General features: G+C 40.0%; 1 protein-coding gene and 1 pseudogene across 1 annotated transcript in view; one reads left to right on the top strand and one right to left on the bottom strand.

The window, feature by feature from the left end:
* LOC121711288 overlaps positions 1-25,845 on the top strand; it is a 50,182-nt gene that overhangs the window by 20,183 nt on the left and 4,154 nt on the right. Inside the window, exon 7 of the mRNA XM_042094748.1 lies at positions 16,176-16,505. Coding sequence (XP_041950682.1) covers positions 16,176-16,505 — 330 coding nt within the window. The remainder of the gene's footprint in view (positions 1-16,175; positions 16,506-25,845) is intronic.
* LOC121711936 lies at positions 6,484-11,708 on the bottom strand (annotated as a pseudogene).

Below are 25,845 nucleotides of genomic sequence, written 5' to 3'. Positions count from 1 at the left end.
TCAACTTTGGCCCGTTAAAATGTGTATGAACAGTCTAGCGACGCATTTCATCAAGGCCCATTTGGACATGTCAGTTATTTGCACCACTGGTTAGATGTAAAACAGCATTTCGTTTCAGACTAGGCTACTGTTACTTAATTTGTGCATTAACAATAACGTTTCAGACTACTGTTACTTAATTTGTGCATTGACAATAAAGTATTACATGAACTAAAGATGACTAAAATCTTATGTAGAAGAAGAAACATTCACAAAAAATCCATCCATCCAAAAATGACCTTTGTTTTTGATAGCTGTTGAAAACGGCATGGAACTGACAGAGATGTTTTTGTTTAAAAATACATAAAAAATAAATAAATAAATAAATAAATAACATTATGCTGATACCTTTTGCTTTTCCCAAATACAATGTAGCCTACAGGTGTAAGTGACCTTTCATCAATCCAGTTGCAATGGATGAACTGTGATGAACTGCCCTACTTGTGATTGTTTAGAGATTTTAAAGGTTTTATAACAATTCTACATCTTCTTTGGCTATTCTACAATCTATTCACCTTTTCAGCACCAGTAGGGTACTTTCTGTGCAGCCGCACACACACACTCAGGCATGCCAAACAAGCATACACAAAAGTTTCAAGAGTGGGGGATGGAGTAAAATATGGAGACAAATTGAAGTGTGATTTATTTTCGCGGAACGGATGTACAGGACTGAGCGGCGGTCATATTTTGTACCGCTATGCGGTACATCTAGTTTTATTTTTTGTTGGTTGAATCAGTTTTCCCTTCATGGTACTGACCAAAATGTATTAGGTGTACAGTTTGTTTCACCTAAATCCATATAATTCCCATTCATTGCAATGGGAAATTTACTAAAGAGGCTGTAGAAATATTCAGCTGCGAGTTTGGAAAGTCCATCACACATTTTTGTCATGTGAGGGCATAGACAAAGAAAATAAAACAGGTTTAGTATGATGCCCTGTCGTGGGCGTGGAACACTGGCTCATGGACTAAGTGGTATATGAGAGCAAATCAATTTGTAGTTGTTTACGTGAGAGTGTTTTAGCTGTATGTTTATGTTTGATATATGGTTCGGTTTCACATAATATTTGAGAGTAATTTTTCAGCTGTGCATATGAAGGCATTATGTATGTGTGAGAGCTTTTTTAAATAGGCTATGTTACACTATTTTCATAGGAGCTTTTCAGTGGTATATGGTTGCAAATTATTTTCTTTTTGTTTAGTGGTTTAGCTGTGTATTTACACAATGTTACCAAGTGCCACAAGGGGGCGGTAAAGTACCGGACTACTGTAGCCCACTGAGGGACAGTGCTGCCCGCAAGTCTTGTAAACACAAGCCAATTTTGTTTAAAGCCATACAGTAGATAGTTACCACAGATTTAATCAGTGTCAGTGATGTGGTCCCTCTGCAACTCTAGTTGACAAATGAAATAATTTAAGATATGGATTTGCTTTCATTGTTTTTGTTCATGTCCTCATTGTATGTAGGCTATGTAAGGAAATGAAATGAAAATGCATTATATAGCCTAATCAATTAGCCAATGTATGGTTATATTGTAATTTTGTGTTTTGTGAATTGTTTTGTTATTGTTTGCATTTCTGCTGGCATTTTTGATGTGACCTTGAGTGTCTTGAAAGATGTTTTATAAATAAAAAAATGTATTCTTATTAAATACCCATGGCCAGTAATTCAGAGAGTGAATAGGTTTACTCTAGTGGAGTAACTATTGGAGCTGGTCAGGGGATGTCAACAGAGATGTGTGATGTTTCATGCTGATAAGCCTAACTATCTTCAAGAATATATATAAAAAAAATTTAGCCGGAAGAATTCAGCCAAGTTACAGTATGTGCATCATTTGTTCTATGAAAACTTCAGTTATTTGCTATGACCAATTGCTTATTTTCCATTTTTTGTTAACAAAAAATAAACTGTTTGGTGGTTTAAAATACATGATTTAGTATTTATTATGACCGCCGCGCAGCGAAGCGGCGGTCATATAGGTTTAGTCAGATTTTTTTTTTTTTTTTCTTTTTTTTTTTTTTTTTTTTTTTTTCTTTTTCGCATGCCCAAATTTCCGTCAATGATTCCCGGGACACTGAAAGACCGGGGTACACGAAACTTGGTGGACATGTAACCCCACATGGATAGCATGGAACCATCGTTTTTCGTTTTGATCTGTAGCCCCCCCGCTGAATTGGACCCCCCGAAAGGAGGGTAGGGCAGACACAGTTTTCTGTGAATATCTCGAAAACCGTAGGGTTTAGGAGGACCATTTTTTTTTTGTATGTTGATCTCAAGGGGCCATGTCAACCCATTCCATAAACACTCATTTCATGTATAGCGCCACCTAGTTAAACACAAAAAAGTAAAAATGAGGTGGTGTAATTGAAGGTATCTGTGACCTAACATAGTCAAAACTGCACGAAATTGGAAGTGTAGGATCATTATGACACCCTCTGTATGCACGCCAAGTTTTGTGGAATTCCGTTCATGGGGGGCCACACAATAAATTAATTTATGTTACTATACACCAACTGGCCTGTAGGTGGCCGGAGACAGTTTTCTGTGAATATCTCGAGAACCGTAGGGCCTAGGAGGTCCACCTTTTTTTTGTATGTTGGTCTTAAGGGGGCATGTCAACCCATCCCATTACCACTTATTTCATGTATAGCGCCACCTAGTTAAAAATTAAAAAGCAAAAAATTAGGTGTTTTCATCTCAATATCTCTGGCTGACAAGGTCAAAACTGCACGAAATTAAAAGTGTAGGATCATTATGACACCCTCTGAATGCATGCCAAGTTTTGTGTACTTTCGTTCATGGGGGGCCTTACAATAAAATAATTTATGTGTACATTTAGTGACGTACACCAACAAGGATTCCCGGGACACTGAAAGACCGGGGTACACAAAACTTGGTGGGCATGTACCCCCACATGGATAGCATGGAACCGTCATTTTTCGTTTTCATCTGCAGCCCCCCCGCTGGACTGGACCCCCCGAAAGGAGGGTAGGGCAGACACAGTTCTCTGTGAATCTTTTATGGTATGTTGGTCTCAAGGGCCCACATCAACCTGGCTCATAATCACTCATTTGTGATTTGCCGCCCCCCGGTAAAAAATGAAAATGCAATATTATTCTGCTTTAATCGCCCCTATCTTCAGTTAAGATGTTCAGAACTGCACCAAATTTTATGTGTATGATTGACCTGGCATTCTCTGGGGGTATGCCAAGTTTCGTAGAATTTCATCCATGGGGGGGGGGGGCTAAAAAAATTAGGTTATGTGTACATTTAGTGACTGTACACTCATTGGCCTGTAAATGGCGGTGCACACATATAAACATGCACACACACAGGCACCCACATACTATCGGTATTAGAACGGCCGATACATAATTACAAATTCAATAGGATCAAAAGAAAGCCAAAATATTCATCATCATCATCATGGCTGCATTTTCAGTATTGGCGATAAGTAGTCGTTTGTCCACTAGATGGCGCATCGTTGCAGTGAGACGTAATTTTGTTGGAAGTTAAAAGTGGGTTGAAAAAATAATGGACACTTCCTACAAGGACTGTAATTTACCGCAGCGAACATCTAATAAGGACAGGACGATGTTCACATGAAGTGTAAGTGAGGATGAAGTGAGGATGTTTATCGGACATGCTTGGTTTTTACTGCAGGTACGTTAATCTTGTAATATCAATAAGGACCTAGGTAATGTTACCGTTAGCGTTGGTTGAGTGATGGAGGCCCATTTGATTGATTGCATTTGTAGAAAACTATAAATGCGGTTATACCAAGCAAATTGATAGCAGCACTGTTTGTATCTTTCGACTGTCATTTATTGCACGTGCTACAAAATCATTCTGTGCAATGGAAGATTTACCAACGTTACACCGGTCTGATACAGTTTTGCCTATACATGCGTGAGACTGAGACGCCTGTTTATTTTGTTTTAAGTGCGTGCAGGGTGTGAGAGGGGAATCGATGTGCTTTGATTCCAGCTTGGTAGTTGTAGTCTGTGAAATTAAAAAGCACGTGTGTGTGAAGTATCCAAACAATGACACCTTCATTTCATTATGGCTGCTTTAGCAACACACCATAAGCTACTGTGTAGTGGGTCCCATTTAGAAGTGGCTACTTCATTCGCGCTTTCCTTGACTCATGGAGCTGCGTGAATGTTATTACAACTTTTCGCCACGATATGGCAGTTTAAGTCCGCTTGATACTGTAAATCGTAAGCCATTGGTTTCCAAAGGAGATTTTATTTGTGTCGCCAGCATAGCCTATTGACAATTTATGTTGTAAATAGGCCTACCTTATAATCCTACCTGTAGCTTAGGGAAGCTAACAGCTTTCTATTAGGATCTAGTTTGTTAGTTACAGTTTTGTCATAACTCCCTAATGCATTTTTGCATTTAGAATAGCCAGAGCGTGTATATCTCAATCTGAAAATTAAACAATATCGGGTGCCTATGGACTAGGCTGGGTGAACCCAGCCTGATCTGCCCGCTATTTATTTTTTGATTTCTTAAAAGATTGAGCTTGGTCTGATGAAAGCCAGACTAGCCATGGACCTCAGTTACACAATGCAAGGGAACATGAATCAGCCTATATTTGCACGAACAATAACGGACAAAAGCTCTTCAACTTTGGCCCGTTAAAATGTGTATGAACAGTCTAGCGACGCATTTCATCAAGGCCCATTTGGACATGTCAGTTATTTGCACCACTGGTTAGATGTAAAACAGAATTTCGTTTCAGACTACTGTTTGTGCATTGACAATAAAGTATTACATGAACTAAAGATGACTAAAATCTTATGTAGAAGAAGAAACATTCACAAAAAATCCATCCATCCAAAAATGACCTTTGTTTTTGATAGCTGTTGAAAACGGCATGGAACTGACAGAGATGTTTTTGTTTAAAAATACATAAATAAATAAATAAATAAATAACATTATGCTGATACCTTTTGCTTTTCCCAAATACAATGTAGCCTACAGGTGTAAGTGACCTTTCATCAATCCAGTTGCAATGGATGAACTGTGATGACCTGCCCTACTTGTGATTGTTTAGAGATTTTAAAGGTTTTATAACAATGCTACATCTTCTTTGGCTATTCTACAATCTATTCACCTTTTCAGCACCAGTAGGCTACTTTCTGTGCAGCCGCACACACACACTCAGGCATGCCAAACAAGCATACACAAAAGTTTCAAGAGTGGGGGATGGAGTAAAAGATGGAGACAAATTGAAGTGTGATTTATTTTCGCGGAATGGATGTACAGGACCGAGCGGCGGTCATATTTTGTACCGCTATGCGGTACATCTAGTTGTTTTACTTTTCACATTATATGTTATGTGCTCTATCTGAGTCTGTGCCTCAACATTTTCAAGGAGCAAAAGCTTGATCAGAGAGACTGTTCAGCATCACTGTCATTCAAACTGGACACAACAAGTAGTTTGTATGCACTGTAATAAGAAACCAATGTATAACAGCACAGCACATTTTGCATGCACTGTAGCAACAAAGAAAAAAAAATATTGACAGTCTACATTTCAGTTAGAATCCCCTATTTTAATTTGACAATGATAACAGTGGACAAAAGCACAAAGTACTATCCTAATTCAAGCGAAAACAAAATTGGAGTTATGGAATTTCATCTTCAGGTTATATAGTCTACTGTGGGCCCTATTTTGAGTGCAAAGCGTGTTCTTATCACGAAGCAAAGCGTATTCCTATCTTACACTCAAACGTTTGATAACAAAACCACCCCGAATGTGGACTGGACAACCCCTAAATGTATTTAAGCTATTTGCCAGTGACAATGCATTTTAGATCGCCAAAATTGGGTCCAGTATGTCACCACTGTGCAAACTCATGCCTTTTATAAATGCATATGTGCTAACAGTACATCAGTTGAAATACTTTAAACGTTGTGGGAAAGGGGTATATCGCCAGGTTTAATTTGCAAGTTCATGTTTTTTTTTTTCTTAGTCCAGAGCAGGCTTCACTCAGTTTCTTATTCTTTCTTAGAGTGTTAGGCCAAATGTAAGTAATATCAAGAAAGAAAAAAGGCTGCACTTTGCATATAAAACGTGTATACTGTAGTGCAATAAACATGTTTTGTGTGCAAAGTGTGGCCTTATTACTTCTACATTCATAGAACAATAAATATACAGCCAACAGTCCTTTGGCTGTATATTTATGCCTTTTAACCCTCAACCCAAGCTGAAATAGAATTGCCTCTCAAAAAATTATAGATTGATTAATAATCATATATAACTTATCATGATGAATAGCATTTATAATAATCAAACTTCATCAATTCATAAAATATCAATGATCAGTAAACCATGTGCATCCTAGCACAATTTACAGTTTTGAAACACAGCTTGAATACACCTGCTGTTTTAAAGTTTAGTTTAGTTATTTCTACAGTGAAGGTCCTGGCGTCTATGCCCTGGGTTTGGCGTAGCACTCGTAGGTGCGAGGCAACCGGCCAAAGCTGCTGCATGTAGGGCTGGCATCGATCTCCTCTGGGGGCTGGGTGCCCACAAAGGTGAAGCGCTGGAGAAGAGAGGTGAAGAAGACGAAGAGCTCCATCCGTGCCAGTCCCTCGCCCAGACAAATACGCTTCCCTGACACGCAAGAACCCAACAGGTTAATAGAGGGAGAGCTCCATCTATGCTAGACCCTTGCACAGACAAAGTGTTTATATGCATAGGTCTATGTGAATTCTGTGTTGTTATATATTCATATAAAACTATCTTAATTGGCTGAAGTGATGTTTCTAACTAATCAGTGGAAACTCCTGTTCACATACTATTTCAAAGTTTTTTTTTTTTTTAAGTTATTCTATTACAGCTGCATAGGATTTGACAGTTTTACTCAGTCACTTTGGTACATTTCTCTATCTATCTAGAACTATAGTGTATGCTTCCTGATCTCATACAACCTCCAACACACAGTGAAGTGTAACGTTTTAGTTTGTACTGTTGTCAGAGTAAACATTGTCAACATGGCAGAGCAGTTTGACTATCTTGTTCGTAAAAGTGACACGGGAACTTGCCATACATATTTATTGCTATAAATATTTGCTTTTGAGGCATTTTGAGTAAATTATACTCTTTAGCAGGTGATGTGTGCTGCTGTTTGTATGAAATGTTTTGAGCATGCTCTTACTGCGGTGCAGATGTAATGCTGATTTGAGAAATGCACCAAAAACTGAGACAAATACCCTTGCAATATGTTATACTGACATACCTAATCCAAAAGGCATGAAGCCATCATTCTTCTTAAATCGTCCCTCTTCATCCAAGAAGTTTTCGGGGCCAAAGTTATCTGGGTTCTTCCACAATTTGGAATCAAAGAGAACGGAAGAGAGCAGTGCGAAAACAATAGTGTCCTGCAGGAAAGAAGAGCAAGGGGAACTTGCTTGGAACAACCCCTCAACATTAAGGTTCACATTTGATTTGAGAGACCGCATTTACATTCATGTCTAATATGTGTCTTCTTGTGTGATCAGATTACATAAGTGTTCAATTCTAAGTACAAGTGTAAACAACCACCAAGACGCATTGTGATCAGATCGTTCAAATCACTTGCCAATGTGGTCAGGCATGCATGGTACATATATTAGTGTTGATGTGCCCCCATAAGTGAAACCAAATTCCAGAACAATGTGTAGCAGCACATATCTGTAGTTTGGTATACTGTGTGCAAAGGTGACCTTTCCCCAGAATGCTCTCACCTTGGGGATGTACTAGTTCTTGAACTCCGTGTCGACAGTCACCTTGTGAGGCACAGAGATGGAAGCGATATCGCTGGGCCTCATGGATAACAGCGTCTGTGTAGGGCATCTTAGACCTGTCGTCCATGGACGGACTTCTGTCCTGTCCAATCACCTCATCAATCTCCTTCTGGACACGTGTTGAGAGGGAACATTCCAAATATTTATTTATTCTATTAGAGTACAGCAGCTGCAGCTCACCAGCATCATCTTGCATACTGTTAAAGTCAGTGTGAAACATGCTGCTTGTGTTACTGTAATAGTACACTTTTGGTCACCGCTGTTATTGTACTATATGCTTTACTGTAATGAGGTACCATTAATAGTCTCTATATTTTAGGAATTACATGCTTATTATTTCTACAGCTGCAATAAATAAAGCCATAGTGTATATACAGTATTTAGAACAAAAATATAAGTAAGCATAGCAGGTCAATGTCTAGATAGATAGACAGATGTCTAGATTGATAGATTGATGGAATAATAGATGGAGGGATGAATAGATGGATGGATGGGTGGATGGATGGATGGATGGATAGATGGATGGATGGATAGATGGATGTCCACAGACATATAAAACATAGTACAAGCGGTCTCACAACCCAAATGAATAGACATGGGAGTAAGTGAACAGAAACTCCCACATTCATCTAAGGAAACAATCATGTCAGTTTGAACCTTGTATTTCCGGATACTTGATCATCAACAGTAACATTTGTCTCAGGGTTGAGGAGGTCGTCTCAGTCCCGGCTGAAAACAGGCTCCACACACTGCCCAGCAGATTGTCATAGTGAAACTCACTATTTGGGGCGTCCTTCTCCTGAAAAAAAGAGCCACAAGTGGCCAAAGATGAGTGATCATACATGGAGTCCTATCCCTATCAGTCTATTTCAATCAAAAAGGTTGACAAGGGTTGAAAAGTTGAAAAAGGGGTGAAACATCCTATTTATTGTTTTTATAACCCTTGAACAAACAATGAAAATGTAAAATATTATAAATCCATCTAATTTAAGCATTGTTGAGCAATCTTTAATTTCCAGGCACTGGGTTCCCACTTCATAACACCAAAAGTCCCACCTTTGGTACCAAGCTGAACATGGGGGCTTATGAACATGCCACTGGAGTGTAGCACTGTAGCTGCTTGGCAGCTCTAGCTGTTGGCTGCAGCAACTTGAGCTAAGTAGAACCGATTGTTTTCGAAGGTTTTTGTACCGACAATGCTCGGTGTCCTCACGGCGTGGCCTCCATTTTGGGGGCTGGAGCTTTTCGTTAATGTATCTTATAGTTTCCTGTCATATTGTCTCCACTGTTGTCCCTTAAGCCAATATCACCATCATCTACAAAACTTTTATTCCATCACTCCCCCAGTGTCTGGAGTCATGCGATCAAATCTTAACAGGTTCAAATCAAAAGATGAATTACCTGTCGATTCCAAGACATTAAGATTTAGTGCAGATTTAGTGACAGCATTATTCCACGCCACTTTGTCCATATAGATGGTATCTTTACAATCATCACTCAACAGCAGATTCTGCATTTTCTGATAGATGAATAACATGACTATATGTTGCCATTCCACCCTATTTCCAAACAGCCATTTACCTGAACCATTTTAATCAAGAAGGCCTCCATGTAATCCTGTGGCATGGAATTGGCATCCAGGTGCTTCAGTCGAATGTTTGACTGCCTTCTCACGTACTCCCTGAACTTCTGAAGCAGGGCAAACATGTGTCTGTGTTTTCCAGGTAGATACTCCACAATTCTGGGAAAGATGTTGTAGAGCTAGAGGAGATTTTGTTTTTACACATAAAGGCAATAACTGACATCAGAAAGTTCATACTGTAAGTAACACAATGGTAATACAATACAAAAGTAACAAAAAATACTAAATCTGACACTCATTACCATTATACAAAATAGAGTACTCAAGCGAAGCCAATAATTCTCACAAAATTATTATTCTAAGTAACTTGTTTTGAAAGATTCAGTACCATGCCAATTGGGCTACACAGTACTTTGAAGTAAGAGCAGACTGCAGTGTAGAGCAGCAGGAACTCTGTGTCATCGTACTTTAACCGCTGCCCAAACACAATGGTGCATATGCCATTGGACACAGCTTTACACAAGCACTCATTGGGTTGGAAGACCGCACCTGCAACAGATATTTAGTTGTGTTGTTATTCATTTCCATTTAGCTGTGCAGTTAATTGTTACCTGAAATGAAACTGAATTATTATGTCATTTTATTAAAGCGGTTAACCTTGTAAATCATTTAATTCTTTGTTTAAAATCTTGTAGCAATATTAACTAATTCATTCTTTCCACCAGTGATGATTGATTGATTGATTGATTGATTGATTGATTGATTGATTGATTCATTCATTCATTCATTCATTCATTTATTGAGTCATTCATCCATTCAACAGGTGCCCTCTTGTGTCAATGTTTGGTGTCTTTAAAGCAAGATGATTAGACTTGGTTATACTGAGTACACTACTAGTTTACTACATCATACAACACACAGCACACAGTGTGACATGATCCCCTCACCCTCATGTTCCCCGAAGGCCTTCACCACTCCTGGCCTCCTCCTTCACCCTCTCCTCTATGCTCCTCCAGCCCATCCCAAAGTTCTTCAGCGTTGTGACGGCGTACCGATGGATCTCTCTCCAGCGGTGACCATTGCTCGCCAATATGCCTGTGGAGAATACAGAACCACGCTGTTTAACACTAGAACTGCAAGAATGTCCCAAAACCACCCTAAGCAAAGGGTAAGAATTCAGACCAGTCAGCCATTATGATAGATGTTTAATGTGAAGTTAGGAAAATGCTGTACAAATGTAAAAATAATAGTTTTAAGCATGTAAGAATGTGTAATATACTCGATTCTACATGTTGGTGTGACTTCGGAACACGACAACATTTTGGGAAATTAGCTTATTCAGCATCTCCTCCAGAATTAGATAAGATGATACGGTAACACTTCACTTCAATGAATTCTTTCATACATGAAGTAGACTGGTTGAAGGTACAGTCACTATACCAGCAGGTTTGCATAAGGAAGGCTATAGGGCCAGATGTAGCAGCAACTGGAATCCATGCATTTCCACAGAATTATTTTTGGAATCTGATCCCTTATCATACCTGTTCATTCTTACTCGTTGCTCGACTTATCGTGACTAAATTCAAGATGGCTGCAAACGCTAAACTGTCTGTATAAATCGTCTTGTAAGTAAACTACCAGTGCTTTTTCAAAGTTCTCAATGTCTCGTTTTAAATGTCAGGGCCCTCGGAAGTCTACCAATGAAGTGTGGAGATACATTGAGCCTCGTAAATGGTGTAAAACAGTGATTTATTTGCATGGCTAGCCCGATGCCGAAGCACCACCATTGAAAAAGCTGTTGGTAGCATCGGATAACTAGCGCCAGATTTTGGAGTGCAGGGGACAAGCCGAGGTGAGCTATGAGACATACGTTCACACTCGGTATCATGTTTCAACACACTTTAGGTCAATATCACACCGGAATTCTCCTTTAAAGGAGGAATCCGGCGAGTTTTCACACAGATCTCCGTTTCTCAAGGTCACAGAGTAGTGTTGGTATGAAAAAAACTGAAAACAATCAATTTTACTAAGCTCGTGTTGCTACAGCCAGCAGCTAATGCAGCCAGGCAGCTACAGCGCCATACTCTGGGGGCATGTCCATGGGGGCTCAGGGACATACCCCCAGCATGTACTGTAGCGCTGTAGCTACCTGGCTGTGTTAGGAGTGGACGATTTGCTGAATACAAATATGACCTTAAAAAGTAAGTAGGGTAACTGTAGAATAATTTTCTGACACAGAGAAGATCATGGTGACCATGTTGTACCTGATGAGTACATGGTGTTCATTGTTGTCTTTGGTGTAGAGAATTTTGATACAGAGGAAGATGTGGGTTTAATACTTGTTTGATGAAACAGTGAATTATCTAACTCATCATAGTAATTATATTAATTCCTACTAATGAAGCAGAGTGTCCTATTACAGGTTTTAGTACTTTCAATGCAACATGAAAAGTAATGACAAGCATTGTGTGTGTAAAGATCTGGTGACTAAATGTGACTCGAACTGTAAGTATACCCTCTCTCTATCTAAATGCAGCTACCTGTGTGTGTGTGTCTGATGGGAGTTCAGCCCCTCCCGTTTCCCTTGTGGTGTTTGAGGTTCTGAGAGCTAATAATAGCTGAATACAATAGGTTTGCTCTAGTCTCTCTCTCTCTCTCTCTCTCTCTCTCTCTCTCTCTCTCTCTCTCTCTCTCTCTCTCTGTGTGTGTGTGGGGGTGTCTGTGGGTCTTTGTGTGGGTGTATACAGACATCCCAAGTCTCCCGGAAGTTCAGGGAGTCTCCCGCATATTGATAACGGCTCCCTGATGCCCGCAAAAAATTAGATAAAATCTCCCGGAATCTAGAGCGAGCAAACGCGCGCACACGAGACCGAAACCTCAAATCGTGTGTGTAGCGCGCACACGACGGAGATGGAGAGAGAGAGAGAGAGAGAGAGAGAGAGAGAGAGAGAGAGAGAGAAAGGTAGTGCTTGGGTGCCTGTTCAAGACAGAAAGCATCCTGATTGGCCTGTTTCAGTTCAGTTCAGTAGGAACAGGAGCGTCATGGCAGAGGCAGAGACCCATTTCACATCAGACTACACGAAAGTGTACCCTTGTCATAGGAGTGCAAAATAACGATAGTCTTGCATTTTGCACTGTTTGTAACAGTGACTTTAGCATTGCCCATGGCGGGTTAAATGATTGCAAAATACATGTTTAAGGGAGTTTAACAAACTCTAGGCTATTCATCACTATTTCAGTATCTAAGAAGGCTAAAGTAATTTTTTATATTTATTTTTATTTATTTATTTATTTATTTTTTTTTTTTTTTTTTGGGGGGGGGGGGGGGTACCTCCCTGAAATGGCATATTGCAGTTTGGGATGTCTGGTGTATATATGTGTGTGTGTGTGTGGGGGGGTCTGTCTGTGGGTCTTTGTGTGGGTGTATGTGTGTGTGTGTGTGTGTGTGTGTGTGTGTGTGTGTGTGTGTGTGTGTGTGTGTGTGTGTGTGTGTGTGTGTGTCCTGGGCTTAGTGATTTAGTTTCACTTTCACCATTATTATGCTGTATGGCATTCACGCCTAGTGTGCCCTCTTGTGTTCAAACTAAAGAAATGCATTTATTTACGGCCTCACCCAAAACAGTGGCTTTGGAGTGGTGTGTAAGTGCTCTCATGACATCGAATTAATGAATTCACAGTAAAGAATTTTCATATCAAACTGATTGCCTAAAGGTGATGTACATATTATGATTATTATTGGACAGTGTTTATGTTGAGTTATAAAAGCTAGTTGCATACTGATATCTTGAGTTTGACATGCAGCTATGACCTCAGCATGCTCAGTGTTATGTACATGTAATACCCAGGTCTAAATGAAACGATAGATAGTATACCTTTTTTGTGATTTGGATTCAAACTGTCTTTGTGGTCATTTGACCTTTATACTCTGTATCTTATACTGTATACTCTGTTACACATCTGGTGTGTATGTTATATTCTTTCACTGTTGTTAATGTTTCTTTGTGGGATTGTAATTGACAGCTTAGTGATAGGAACCGTGTGAGGGCCATAACACTGGCTATGCAGCTCCTGTGAGACTAATGTCCTTGCATTAGACACACACACTCACAGCTCAGAGTCATTCAGTATCAGCACAGCATGGAGATCTCAACAGCATTTCGGCTGCTCAGTGAGTAACACATTTGTATATATTTTTTTCTCTATAGAGCTGTATATATTCTGGTCGCTTATGACTTGTCTAACGTTAATTGAATGCTTTGTTTCTTTACATGAGATGAGTAAGCCTCATGTGTAACTGTGCACACAAACACATGCATACACTTGTACATAATGCACTTAACATTCAAGGTATGTCATGCAGTGGTAAATCTAGTGAACAGGATACAGTATGTCTCTGGTTAACACATACAGCCTGACATATAGAGAGGAACTGGAATGAAGCGCGTATATACTGACCAAAATCTCACCGCATGTTCATCAATGAGGTGTATTCCTTTTTATACTGTATACATACAGGTATATTACTGTATGTACATAAGTGAGTGGGGGAGAGAGATGGGGAGGGATTGGGAAATGACCCAGGTCCCCGTGGGCACTAATGCCAGTTGCACCACAGCGCCCCCAATGAGGCGTATTCCTAACAGTGGCTTTGCATGGCAGGGTGCTACAGATGCCGTCCTCTATGCCACAGATTACAAATCTGCAACTCATGTCAAATCTAGTGATAATGTGAGTACTGTATGTTATGGAGTTAAATACAGTTCTCATTCCAACCACACTGGTAGTATGTGCAATGTGTAGGACTTTTAGCACTGGAGAAGTCACTATTACATTTTCACTATTACATCACCTCTAAATGTGTATTCAGGCTGCATTGCCTGCTGTCCTTACCCACTCCCCATCTCTCTCTCTCTCTCTCTCTCACACACACTTTCTCTAATATAGTCTTAAACAAAGCAAAAATATGAATTTACAAAATGTGTTCACTAGTAACTGACCGAGTAGAGAAAGATGTCACCAACCCCACTGGACACATGTTGGTCCCCCTCCTCTTCAGTCCAGGTGCCCAGCGCCGGCAGGGGTGTTGCATTTGCAGCTGCAGTCAGAGCCTTTCACACCATTTTGCAGAGTGTTATGGGAAATTTCCAGTAATTAGACAACACTTTAGCTATTAAATGTCTGCTCGGGTTGTTGGTGTTTTACTGGCTATACTTTAAAGAAATGTAGACATGGATGATCTGAGTTAATTGTTTTGAGTTACTTTTGTCCATGACCTCTGATGTCAACCTCCCTTAGGGTTTCAGAATAATAACAGCTTTCTTTATCATGACAGCTCTTTTATTTTCATTTAATGTAATCCATCAAGAATATCCTGTTTATCCTGTTTTAGTCCTATAATAATAATAATTGTAATTTTGTCTACGACAGACTTGTTGCTCTCACGCTCGCTAGGATGCTTATGTGTTTGTAACCCGTCTCTGCCATACGGTCGGCTTGCCTGTGTGATACTTTTTGCCTCTTTGTGGATACTTAACTTTTACCACAGTGTGTGTTTTCAGGGCAGTTTGTGGGATGATCTGCTGGGCAAAGTGTGACACGCTATTGCTCATAATTTTGAGAGCGTCTTCAAACATTTGCATCTAGATAGGCTATAAAAAGCACACTGATGACATACAATGCCAAATTAAACCCAATTCTAGTTACCATTCGCCATCATTGCATTGAATAGAACTGCATGTTGTTGTGCATCCATTTGAAAAAAAAATCTTTAGGATCTATGTCTGTACAGTATATGTTTATATGTTAACTTTTATAGTATGTCTGATAACAGTACATCATAACATACATCACTCCTTTCATATACTTAGAAAAAACATGTTTCATATATGAGCTACCTTTCAATGCTTACTGTAATATGTTGTGTGGCTGTATCAATATTATATCAATAACGGGAATCATCACTTTTGTGACCTTGAAAATGGTCACACATACACAGAGCGAGGCCTGTTCTGTCTGTATGTTGGCTATTGTGTGCCTCATCTATTTTGAAAACTTGGATTATTTTAAAACAGACCTGTGATGTCATATCCTTTTCTTCAGGGCCTTTCAACATCACTGACCACGAAACTGTGAAACTAATGCACAAACAAACACCTCCTCTAAATAAAGACATAATGTGCTTATTAAAATCAGGCAATATAGAGCACGGAGACAGACGTACTGAGAGGTTTTACTTCAGTGGTGCACTCCACACACACGCACTCAGACAAAGAGGAAAGGAGAAGAGAGGAAAGTGAAAGAGAAGAGGAGAGAAAAAGGGAGGATAAAGGAGAAGAAGATGGCGTCCATCCCCTGTGCTCTGTTGCTGTTGCTGATCTGCCCAAGTCAGGTCCACATGGGTGAGTTACTTAAGCAATAAGAAGCCGTAGGTTGCACTGATTATAGAACAGCGAAGTTGTGCTTAATGCCTAAAACCCCCCTTAGCTGTTCTGCAATCAGTGAAACTGATCAGTGATGGTTCTGCAGTGGTTTTAAAATGTGGCATCATTGTCAGAATACACCAGTGTGTTTTGTGGGGAGAGAGAACGAGTGATGGTGTGTTGTCATTCTGAATCACACAGTATGAATGAAAAGGCATGTGACTGAAAGTGTAGATTTCTCAGTCCTGTGTCCCTAAAGCACAGAAATGAGATCAGACAGATAGAATATCTATGACTACTTTATCAGTGTCAACTCTGTCTGTCTATTCGTTAGGTGCTCAAGGAGGAAACAGCCCCACTGTGTTCTCCAGTGCAGGTGGGACAGCTACTCTACCCTGTGCTAATGTGCTTGATCCAAACTGCTCCTCTACTACATGGCTTTATGGCAGCACTGGACCTATTGATGAATTATTTGGACATGGGAAGATAAAACCTGAAAACGCCAAGAACAGATCTGAGAGACTGAGTCTGTCCAACAACTGTTCTCTCCACATTACCAATGTCACCACTGAGGACGCAGGACTCTACACCTGTCAGCAGTTCCCCAGAGTGGGTGGACAACAATTTGAAGATGATGCTCCAGTTTATCTCGCTGTTCTCCATGGTAGGTTTCTTGTCAATATATAGACACAGGCACAGGTTGCAATATCTAAGGAAAGATTCTGAAGATTTCATTCAAGAAGTCAAACATCACCAAAGCTCCTGTAAGCTGATATGATTAATTGTAGGTTGTTGCTGTGTAGTACTCCTGATGCAGTCTGATGATGTCATTTCCTCCTGCAGTCTTTGCTTCCTCCAGAGAGACTGAGATGGAGGCGGGCAGTCATGTGACTCTCCACTGCATCCTGCACACACACGACAACTGTACCAAATCTGTGGGAGATAAAGGAGTCAGTCTCAGCTGGGTGGATCAGACAGGGTCTGATCTGAGCAACATCACCCACCGCCAGATCAGAACCACATCTATGTGTTCCACCACACTGACGGTGGAGCTCAGAGCTAAACACTCCACTTCCACACAGAGGACGTGGAGGTGCCAGCTGGCTGCAGGAGGGCAGATTCAGACTACTGCAACCTACACCATCAGAGTTAAAGTTCAGAGATGGTCCCACACTTTTCATTTCACTTATCAGGAGGTATGTTTCACAAAAGCATCGTTAGCAGCATACATGTTTGGAACTATGTAAGAGCCACACAATTGTTACCCAAAACAATAGTTTATACTATTTTTTTTCAAAACACTCAACACAATTAACACAACACCACACCAAAGTAGTGGAATCCCTCAGATCTTTCGCTAAATGAAACATTTCAGTCAAAACTATACTATTATTTATCAAAACATTATTTTGTTGTCATTACAAACACATCCATCGTATGATCTGATTATGTTTGAATCAATTAACACAAATATACTCAATGCATAAAAGGATATAGGATATAGACTTTTTGTCTTCAGAAATATTATTTTGACCGCCGCTAGCAAAGCTAGCGAAGCGGTCATATAATGATTGTCAAAGTGTTTTTTTTTTTTTTTTCCGTCATCTACTTCCTGAATTTTTGGTCAACGATACCCGGGACACCGAAACACCGGTGCACATGAAATTTGGTGGGTATGTAGCCCCACTAGACTTTTACGGAAAAATTTCGTTTCGTCCCCGGGGGCCACTCCCCGATGTGCTGGGCCCCCCGAACCGCAAAAAAGCAGTTTTTCCTAAATAACTACCTGAACCGTGGCACTGAGGATGAAGGATCTTTTATGGTATGTTGGTCACAAGGGCCCACATCAACCTGGCCCATAATCACTCATTTGTGATTTGCACCCCCCCCCCCCCGGTAAAAATTGAAAATGCAATATTATTCTGCTTTAATCGCCCCTATCTTAAGTTAAGATGTTCAGAACTGCACTAAATTTTATGTGTATGATTGACGTGGCATTCTCTGGGGGTATGCCAAGTTTCATAGAATTTCATCCATGGGAGGGTCTAAAAAATATTAGCTTATGTGTACATTTAGTGACTGTACACTCATTGGCCTGTAGATGGCGGTGCACACATATACACATGCATACACACACAGGCACCCACATACTATCGGTATTAGAATGGCCAATACATAATTACAAATTCAGTAGGATTAAAAGAAAGCCAAAATATATATTCATCATCATCATCATGGCTGCATTTCCAGTATTGGCGATAAGTAGTCGTTTGTCCACTAGATGGCACATCGTTGCAGTGAGACGTAATTTTGTTGGAAGTTAAAAGTGGGTTGGAAAAACAATGGACGCTTCCTACAAGGACTGTAGTTTACCGCAGAGAACGTCTAATAAGGATAGGACGATGTTCAGATGAAATGTAATTCCCATTTCTTATTGAAGCCGAAATAAATCTGAGGATGTTTATCGGACATGCTTGTTTTTTACTGCAGGTACGTTAATCTTATAATATCAATAAGGACCTAGGTAATGTTACCGTTAGCGTTGGTTGAGTGATGGAGGCCAATTTGATTGATTGCATTTGTAGAAAACTATAAATGCGGTTATACCAAGCAAATTGATAGCAGCAATGTAATTGTATATTTCGACTATCATTTGTTGCGCGTGCTACAAAATCTGTGCAATGGAAGATTTACCAACGTTACACCGGTCTGATACAGTTTTGCCTATACATGCGTGAGACTGAGACGCCTGTTTATTTGTTTTAAGTGCGTGCAGGGTGTGAGAGGGGAATCTATGTGCTTTGATTCCAGCTTGGTAGTTGTAGTCTGTGAAATTAAAAAGCACGAAGTATCCAAACAATGACACCTTCATTTCATTATGGCTGCTTTAGCAACACACCTTAAGCTACTGTGTAGTGTGTCCCATTTAGAAGTGGCTACTTCATTCGCGCTTTCCTTGACTCATGGAGCTGTGTGAATTTTATTACAACTTTTCGCCACAATATGGCAATTTAAGTCCGCTTGATACTGTAAGGCGTAAGCCATTGGTTTCCAAAGGAGATTGTATTTGTGTCGCCAGCATAGCCTATTGACAATTTATGTTGTAAATAGGCCTACCTTATAAGCCTACCTGTAGCTTAGGGAAGCTAACAGCTTTCTATTAGGATCTAGTTTGTTAGTTACAGTTTTTTTCATAACTCCCTGATGCATTTTTGCATTTAGAATAGCCAGAGCGTGTATATCTCAATCGGAAAATTAAACAATATCGGGCGCCTATGGACTAGGCTGGGTGAACCCAGCCTGATCTGCCCGCTATTTATTATGACCGCCGCACAGCAAAGCGGCGGTCATATAGGTTTAGTCAGATTTTTTTTTTTTTTTTTTTTCGCATGTCCAAATTTCCGTCAAGGATTCCCGGGACACTGAAAGACCGGGGTAGACGAAACTTGGTGGGCATGTAACCCCATATGGATAGCACGGAACCATCATTTTTCGTTTTGATCTGTAGCCCCCCCGCTGGACTGCACCCCCCGAAAGGAGGGTAGTGCAGACACAGTTTTCTGTGAATATCTCGAGAACCGTAAGGTTTAGGAGGACCATTTTTTTTGTATGTTGATCTCAAGGGGCCATGTCAACCCATTCCATAACCACTCATTTCATGTATAGCGCCACCTAGTTAAACACAAAAAAGTAAAAATGAGGTGTTGTAATCGCAGGTATCTGTGACCTAACATAGTCAAAACTGCACGAAATTGGAAGTGTAGGATCATTATGACACCCTCTGAATGCACGCCAAGTTTCGTGGAATTCCGTTCATGGGGGGCCACACAATAAATTAATTTATGTTACTATACACCAACTGGCCTGTAGGTGGCCGGAGACAGTTTTCTGTGAATATCTCGAGAACCGTAGGGCCTAGGAGGTCCACCTTTTTTTTGTATGTTGGTCTTAAGGGGGCATGTCAACCCATCCCATTACCACTTATTTCATGTATAGTGCCACCTAGTTAAAAATTAAAAAGCAAAAAAATAGGTGTTTTCATCACAATATCTCTGGCTGACATGGTCAAAACTGCACGAAATTGAAAGTGTAGGATCATTATGACACCCTTCGAATGCATGCCAAGTTTTGTGAACTTTTGTTCATGGGGGGCCTTACAATAAAATAATTTATGTGTACATTTAGTGACCGTACACCAACAAGGATTCCCGGGACACTGAAAGACCGGGGTACACGAAACTTGGTGGGCATGTAACCCCACATGGATAGCATGGAACTATTGTTTTTCGTTTTGATCTGTAGCCCCCCCGCTGTACTGGACCCCCCGAAAGGAGGGTAGGGCAGACACAGTTTTCTGTGAATATCTTGAGAACCGTAGGGCCTAGGATGACCCATTTTTTTCCGTATGTTTGCCTCCAGGGGTCATGTTAACCCATTCCATGTGCACACATGTGCATAAACAGATACACACACACACAGAGATTCACAGTAATCATACGTATGACACATACTCACACAGTAGACATATGTACGCATGCATGCACATGCACAAACATACATACGCAGACAAACACACAAGCACGCACACACACACACACACACACACACACACACACACACCTACACACATAAACATAAACGTGTGCACGCACACATGCACACAATTCAAGAATTTCTCAGAAATTAAATTATGTCAAGTCAAGTCAAGTCAAGTTTATTTATATAGCACATTTCATACACAGAGGTCATTCAATGTGCTTTACATAAACAAAACCAAACAATAATAACAAATAAAAGCATAGAAGGGCAATATAGTCAAAGAATAGTTAAAAGGTAAAGATCATAATAAAAAGAAAACATAAAACACAAAGTAAAATCATTTAAAAATAAAGAATAATTAGTAAGCAAAAACAAAGGCAAAAGTAGTAAAAAAAAGTAATAAAAGACAAAGTAGAATAATTATCAAGGCAGATTCAGAATTTGTAACTCGGCACAGTTAGCAGAAAGCATCTGAGAACAGTTTGGTCTTAAGTCTAGATTTAAAACTAGCTACAGTTGGCGCCTTTTTAATGTCATCCGAAAGTTGGTTCCACAGCTGAGCCGCATAGCAGCTAAAAGCTGCTTCACCATGTTTAGTTCTAACTGTAGGTTTTACTAGCAGGTTTTTCACCTGGGACCTGAGAGGACGAGAAGGTGTGTACTGCTGAAGCATGTCTGACAAGTATTTATGTCCTGCTCCATTTACTGATTTATAAACAAGCAATAGTGCTTTAAAGTCAATTCTGTGACTTACTGGAAGCCAGTGCAAGGACTTAAGAATTGGAGTAATGTGGTCAGTTCTTTTAGTTTTTATTAGAGTCCTAGCTGCTGCATTTTGTATCACCTGAAGCTGTTTAATAGTCTTTTTAGGAAGGCCTGTGAACAGTCCATTGCAGTAATCAACCCTGCTGGAGATAAATGCACGAAGTCATGTTTTGACATCAGCCCTCTGAGTTTGGCAATATTTTTGAGGTGGTAAAAAGCTGATTTAGTTATCGCTTTCATGTGGCTGTTGAAATTTAGATCACTGTCAATTAATACACCAAGATTTTTAACAGTATCCTTTGCCTTAAACCCTTTTGTGTCAAGGAGAGTGGCAACCCTAAGTCTTTCCTCATTTTTACCAAATATAATTACTTCAGTTTTTTCTTTGTTCAGCTGAAGAAAATTTTGAGACATCCAGGTGTTGATTTGTTCTATACACTGACACATAGATTCAAGAGGACCATAGTCGTTTGCTGATAGAGCTAAGTAAATTTGTGTGTCATCTGCATAGCTATGATATGAAATCAAATTATTTTGAATGATTTGTCCAAGTGGGAGCATATAGAGGTTGAATAATAGTGGCCCCAAGATCGACCCCTGGGGAACACCACAGGTCAAGGACGTTGGTGTTGAGGTACAGTTTCCGATGGCAACAAAGAAGCTCCTTTCTTGTAGATATGATTTTAGCCAGCTGATAACTATGCCTGTAAATCCAACCCAGTGTTCTAGTCTGTGTAGTAAAATATTGTGATCAACAGTGTCAAATGCTGCACTAAGGTCCAGTAGCACTAGGACTGATGTTTTACCTGAATCTGTGTTGAGGCGTATGTCATTGGAAACTTTAATGAGAGCTGTTTCAGTGCTGTGATTTGCCCGAAAACCAGACTGAAAGTAATCAAAATACCCATTTGATGTTAGGAAGGTGGTTAATTGATTAAAGACTACTTTTTCAATAATTTTGCCAATAAAAGGAAGATTGGATATGGGCCTGTAATTGTTTAGCATGGAGGCATCCAGGTTATTCTTCTTGAGAAGTGGCTTTACAACAGCTGTTTTCAGTGACTTAGGAAAAATGCCAGACAGCAGTGATACATTTACAATTTGATGGACATCCGCCGCTATGAGGTGAAAAACAGTTTTGAAGAAATTGGTAGTGGCAGAGTGTCTAAGACACATGTGGAAGAGCTGAGATTCTGTACTGTTTTTTCAAGTGTTTCGTAGTCTATCAAGCTGAACTCTGACATCAAATTTAGTTTCCCTCTGTTTGTTGCTGGAAGTTCAGGTTGTTGAAGTTCAGGTTGTTGGTTGTTGCTTGCTCAAAGAGAGCACTTGTCTGATAATTTATGATTCTCCTTTTTACCATCATAGCTGTGTTTTGAGTGTGTGGGGACATAGACACATCAAAGAACACGCAGAAATGATCAGATAAGGCCAGGTCTTTAACAGCTGTAGAGACATCGAGACACTTTGTGATAACAAGGTCGAGGGTATGGCCGAGAGAGTGTGTTGGCCCCTGTACATGCTGTGTTAGGGAGAAAGTATCGATTAGTGCAATGAATTCCTTGGCATAATTGTTTTCAGGATTATCCACATGCAAGTTTAGATCCCTTGATATAATAAGACAGTCAAACTCTATGCAAACAACTGATAGCAGTTCACCTAGCTCTTCAAGAGAAACTTTAGCTGAATGTTTTGGAGGCCTGTAAATTGTCAGTAATAAAATCTGAGGAGAAGACTTAATGCATGCACACAGATATTCAAATTAAGTAAAGTCACCGAATGACGACTGATTGCACTGAAAAGACGTCTTGAAAATTGTGGCTATCCCCCCACCTCTTTTATTTGCTCTGGTAGCACTCAAGAAACTGAAGTTTGGGGGAGCTGATTCGATGAGAGTAGCAGCACTGTTTGCTTGATCTAACCATGTCTCAGTTAAAAGTACAAAATCAAGGTTGTGTGTGCAAATTAGATCATAAATTAAGAATGATTTGTTTGAACGAGATCTGATATTTTGGAGTGCTAGTTTGCTGTAAGTGTTGGGGAAATATGATCCATGTGGGAAATCTGAGGTTGATGTGGTACGGGTAGGAGATTGGACTGGTTTACCCTATAAGCTCGATGCATTTGTGTTCTATTTCTTGTCAATACAGGAATAGAGAATGTCATGGGCTTACTGGGTCCCGGCATGTTCTCAAAACTACTGTCAGTACCATTTATATTGCAGGGACCCTGAGAATATCATGCAATACAGTCATCATATAATTGTCCCCTGCTGCTGCCATCTGTATTTTCCACTGCACATTCCATGCTATATGCCGGCTGAGAAAATGAACTAAGAGGTTGCTGCTGCTTAAGAGATCCTTCTAAACAGGGAGGGGGAGGGCGAGGGGGTGGAGGTGCCCTTCGCTTCTTTGGTGCTAATGATCTTGGGCTAGTAAAACTCTGCATGGCTACTGGTACAGTAGCAGTCTCTCCATTCTTGCAGGGAACATCATGTGCTTGGGTGGGGATGGTGATGGGTATTCAGGGGATCCTGTGGAGTTTGAGTGGGTGGTGGGATGACGGGGTGGGGATGGTGATGGGAGATGGCCTGGTGGGGCCTTTGTGTGGCCTGGGGAGTTTGATTGGGTGGGGACGTGATTGGGTGTGGGTGGTGATGGGAAATCAAGGAGGTTGGGGTTGAAAATTGACCCAGAGTCTCCATCTGCCTGCTGAGGTTCTGGAAAGTTGGGGGTGGGGTTGTATAAAATGAATTTTACATGTGAAGATGGGGGTGGGGTTGTATAAAATGAATAAAATGTATAAAATAAATTTTACATGTGAAATCTATGAATTAATCATGTTTTGGTACTTGTCTAGCAGATACCAGTGAGAATTGAGTGTGGATAATGCAATTTAGTGAGACAGTTAGAATCATATAGGCCTTTCAGCGTGATTTATTTTTGTGGAAAAAATGTGCTGGACTGGGCGGTGGTCATATTTTGTACCGCTCTGCGGTACATCTAGTTTTTTGATTTCTTAAAAGATTGAGCTTGGTCTGGTGAAAGCCAGACTAGCCATGGACCTCAGTTACACAATGCAAGGGAACATGAATCAGCCTATATTTGCACGAACAATAACGGACAACAGCTCTTCAACTTTGGCCCGTTAAAATGTGTATGAACAGTCTAGCGACGCATTTCATCAAGGCCCATTTGGACATGTCAGTTATTTGCACCACTGGTTAGATGTAAAAAAGCATTTCGTTTCAGACTACTGTTACTTAATTTGTGCATTAACAATAACGTTTCAAACTACTGTTACTTAATTTGTGCATTGACAATAAAGTATCACATGAACTAAAGATCACAAGGACTAAAATCTTATGTAGAAGAAGAAACATTCACAAAAAATCCATCCATCCAAAAATTACCTTTGTTTTTGATAGCTGTTGAAAACGGCATGGAACTGACAGAGATGTTTTTGTTTATTTATAAATAAATAAATAAATAAATAACATTATGCTGATACCTTTTGCTTTTCCCAAATACAATGTAGCCTACAGGTGTAAGTGACCTTTCATCAATCCAGTTGCAATGCACACACACAGGCATACGGATGCACACACACAAACATGCACACACACAGGCATACGGATGCACACAAACAAACACACACACACACGCACACACTTTTGCTAGCGTTCGAGGTATGTCACGCAGTGGTGAATCTGCACTCCAAAAAAATGATTTTTGGTCCTAATAAACAATAAGAAATAGTTTTAGATAAAATGTAACTGAAATTCTTTGAGTAAAACATTTATCTATGCAAAACACATAAACATAATGAACATGGTGATGCAGGATATGTCTCTGGTTAACACGTGCAGCATGACATATAAAGGGGAACTGGTACATGTAGTGTCATGTTTTTTGCTCAGGCTCTCTCAACCACACACACACACACCACCACCATACTCATAACACACTCCTCTTTCAAACAGTATGGATGTGGAAATATGTTTGGACCTGAACATATATTTATATATTTACACTTGTATACTGGACTTCATATCTTTATACTGTACTTAACTGATATAACTTCTCCCAGACACTTTCTGTATTTACCACATATCCCTTTACAAAGCTGAGTGTGGGGAGTTTTTTTATTTTAATAAAGTTGTTTATTTTACTGAAAAGGTTTTTCCTTGAATCTTATTTTTGTACTCAGATTTGCATATTGTGTGATGTGTCACAAACACACACACATACACACACACACACACACACACACACACACACACACACACACACACACACAAGGTGACATAACATGCAGGCATTTTGTGTTTGTCTGAAAGGTATCCTTCAGTATCAGCACAGTTAACTCCTGATTCATCTATACAGTAATTTCCTGTGTCATTGGGAAATGACCCGGGTTCCCGTGGGCACTTGGACCCAAATGTGGTACGGGCACTAGTGCTAGTAGCGCCACAGCGCCCCCCAATGAGCTGTATTCTAAACAGTGGCTTTGCATGGCAGGGTGTCTACAGATGTCCTCTATGCCACATGAGTAGAATTGTGTTGTGTGTGCATTTAAAAGTCTGTTCATTTCCATGATACATATATGATAACAATGTGAAAGCAATGCAATATGAATCCTTTCATGTACTTATATATGAGATAGCTTTATATGTTTACTGTAATATGTTGTGTGGCTGT

This window comes from Alosa sapidissima, chromosome 6 (genome assembly GCF_018492685.1).
Source record: "Alosa sapidissima isolate fAloSap1 chromosome 6, fAloSap1.pri, whole genome shotgun sequence".
Lineage (NCBI taxonomy): Eukaryota > Metazoa > Chordata > Actinopteri > Clupeiformes > Clupeidae > Alosa > Alosa sapidissima.
The sequence above is the reverse complement of the archived record's forward strand: the minus strand, read 5'-3'. Positions and strand labels throughout refer to the sequence as shown.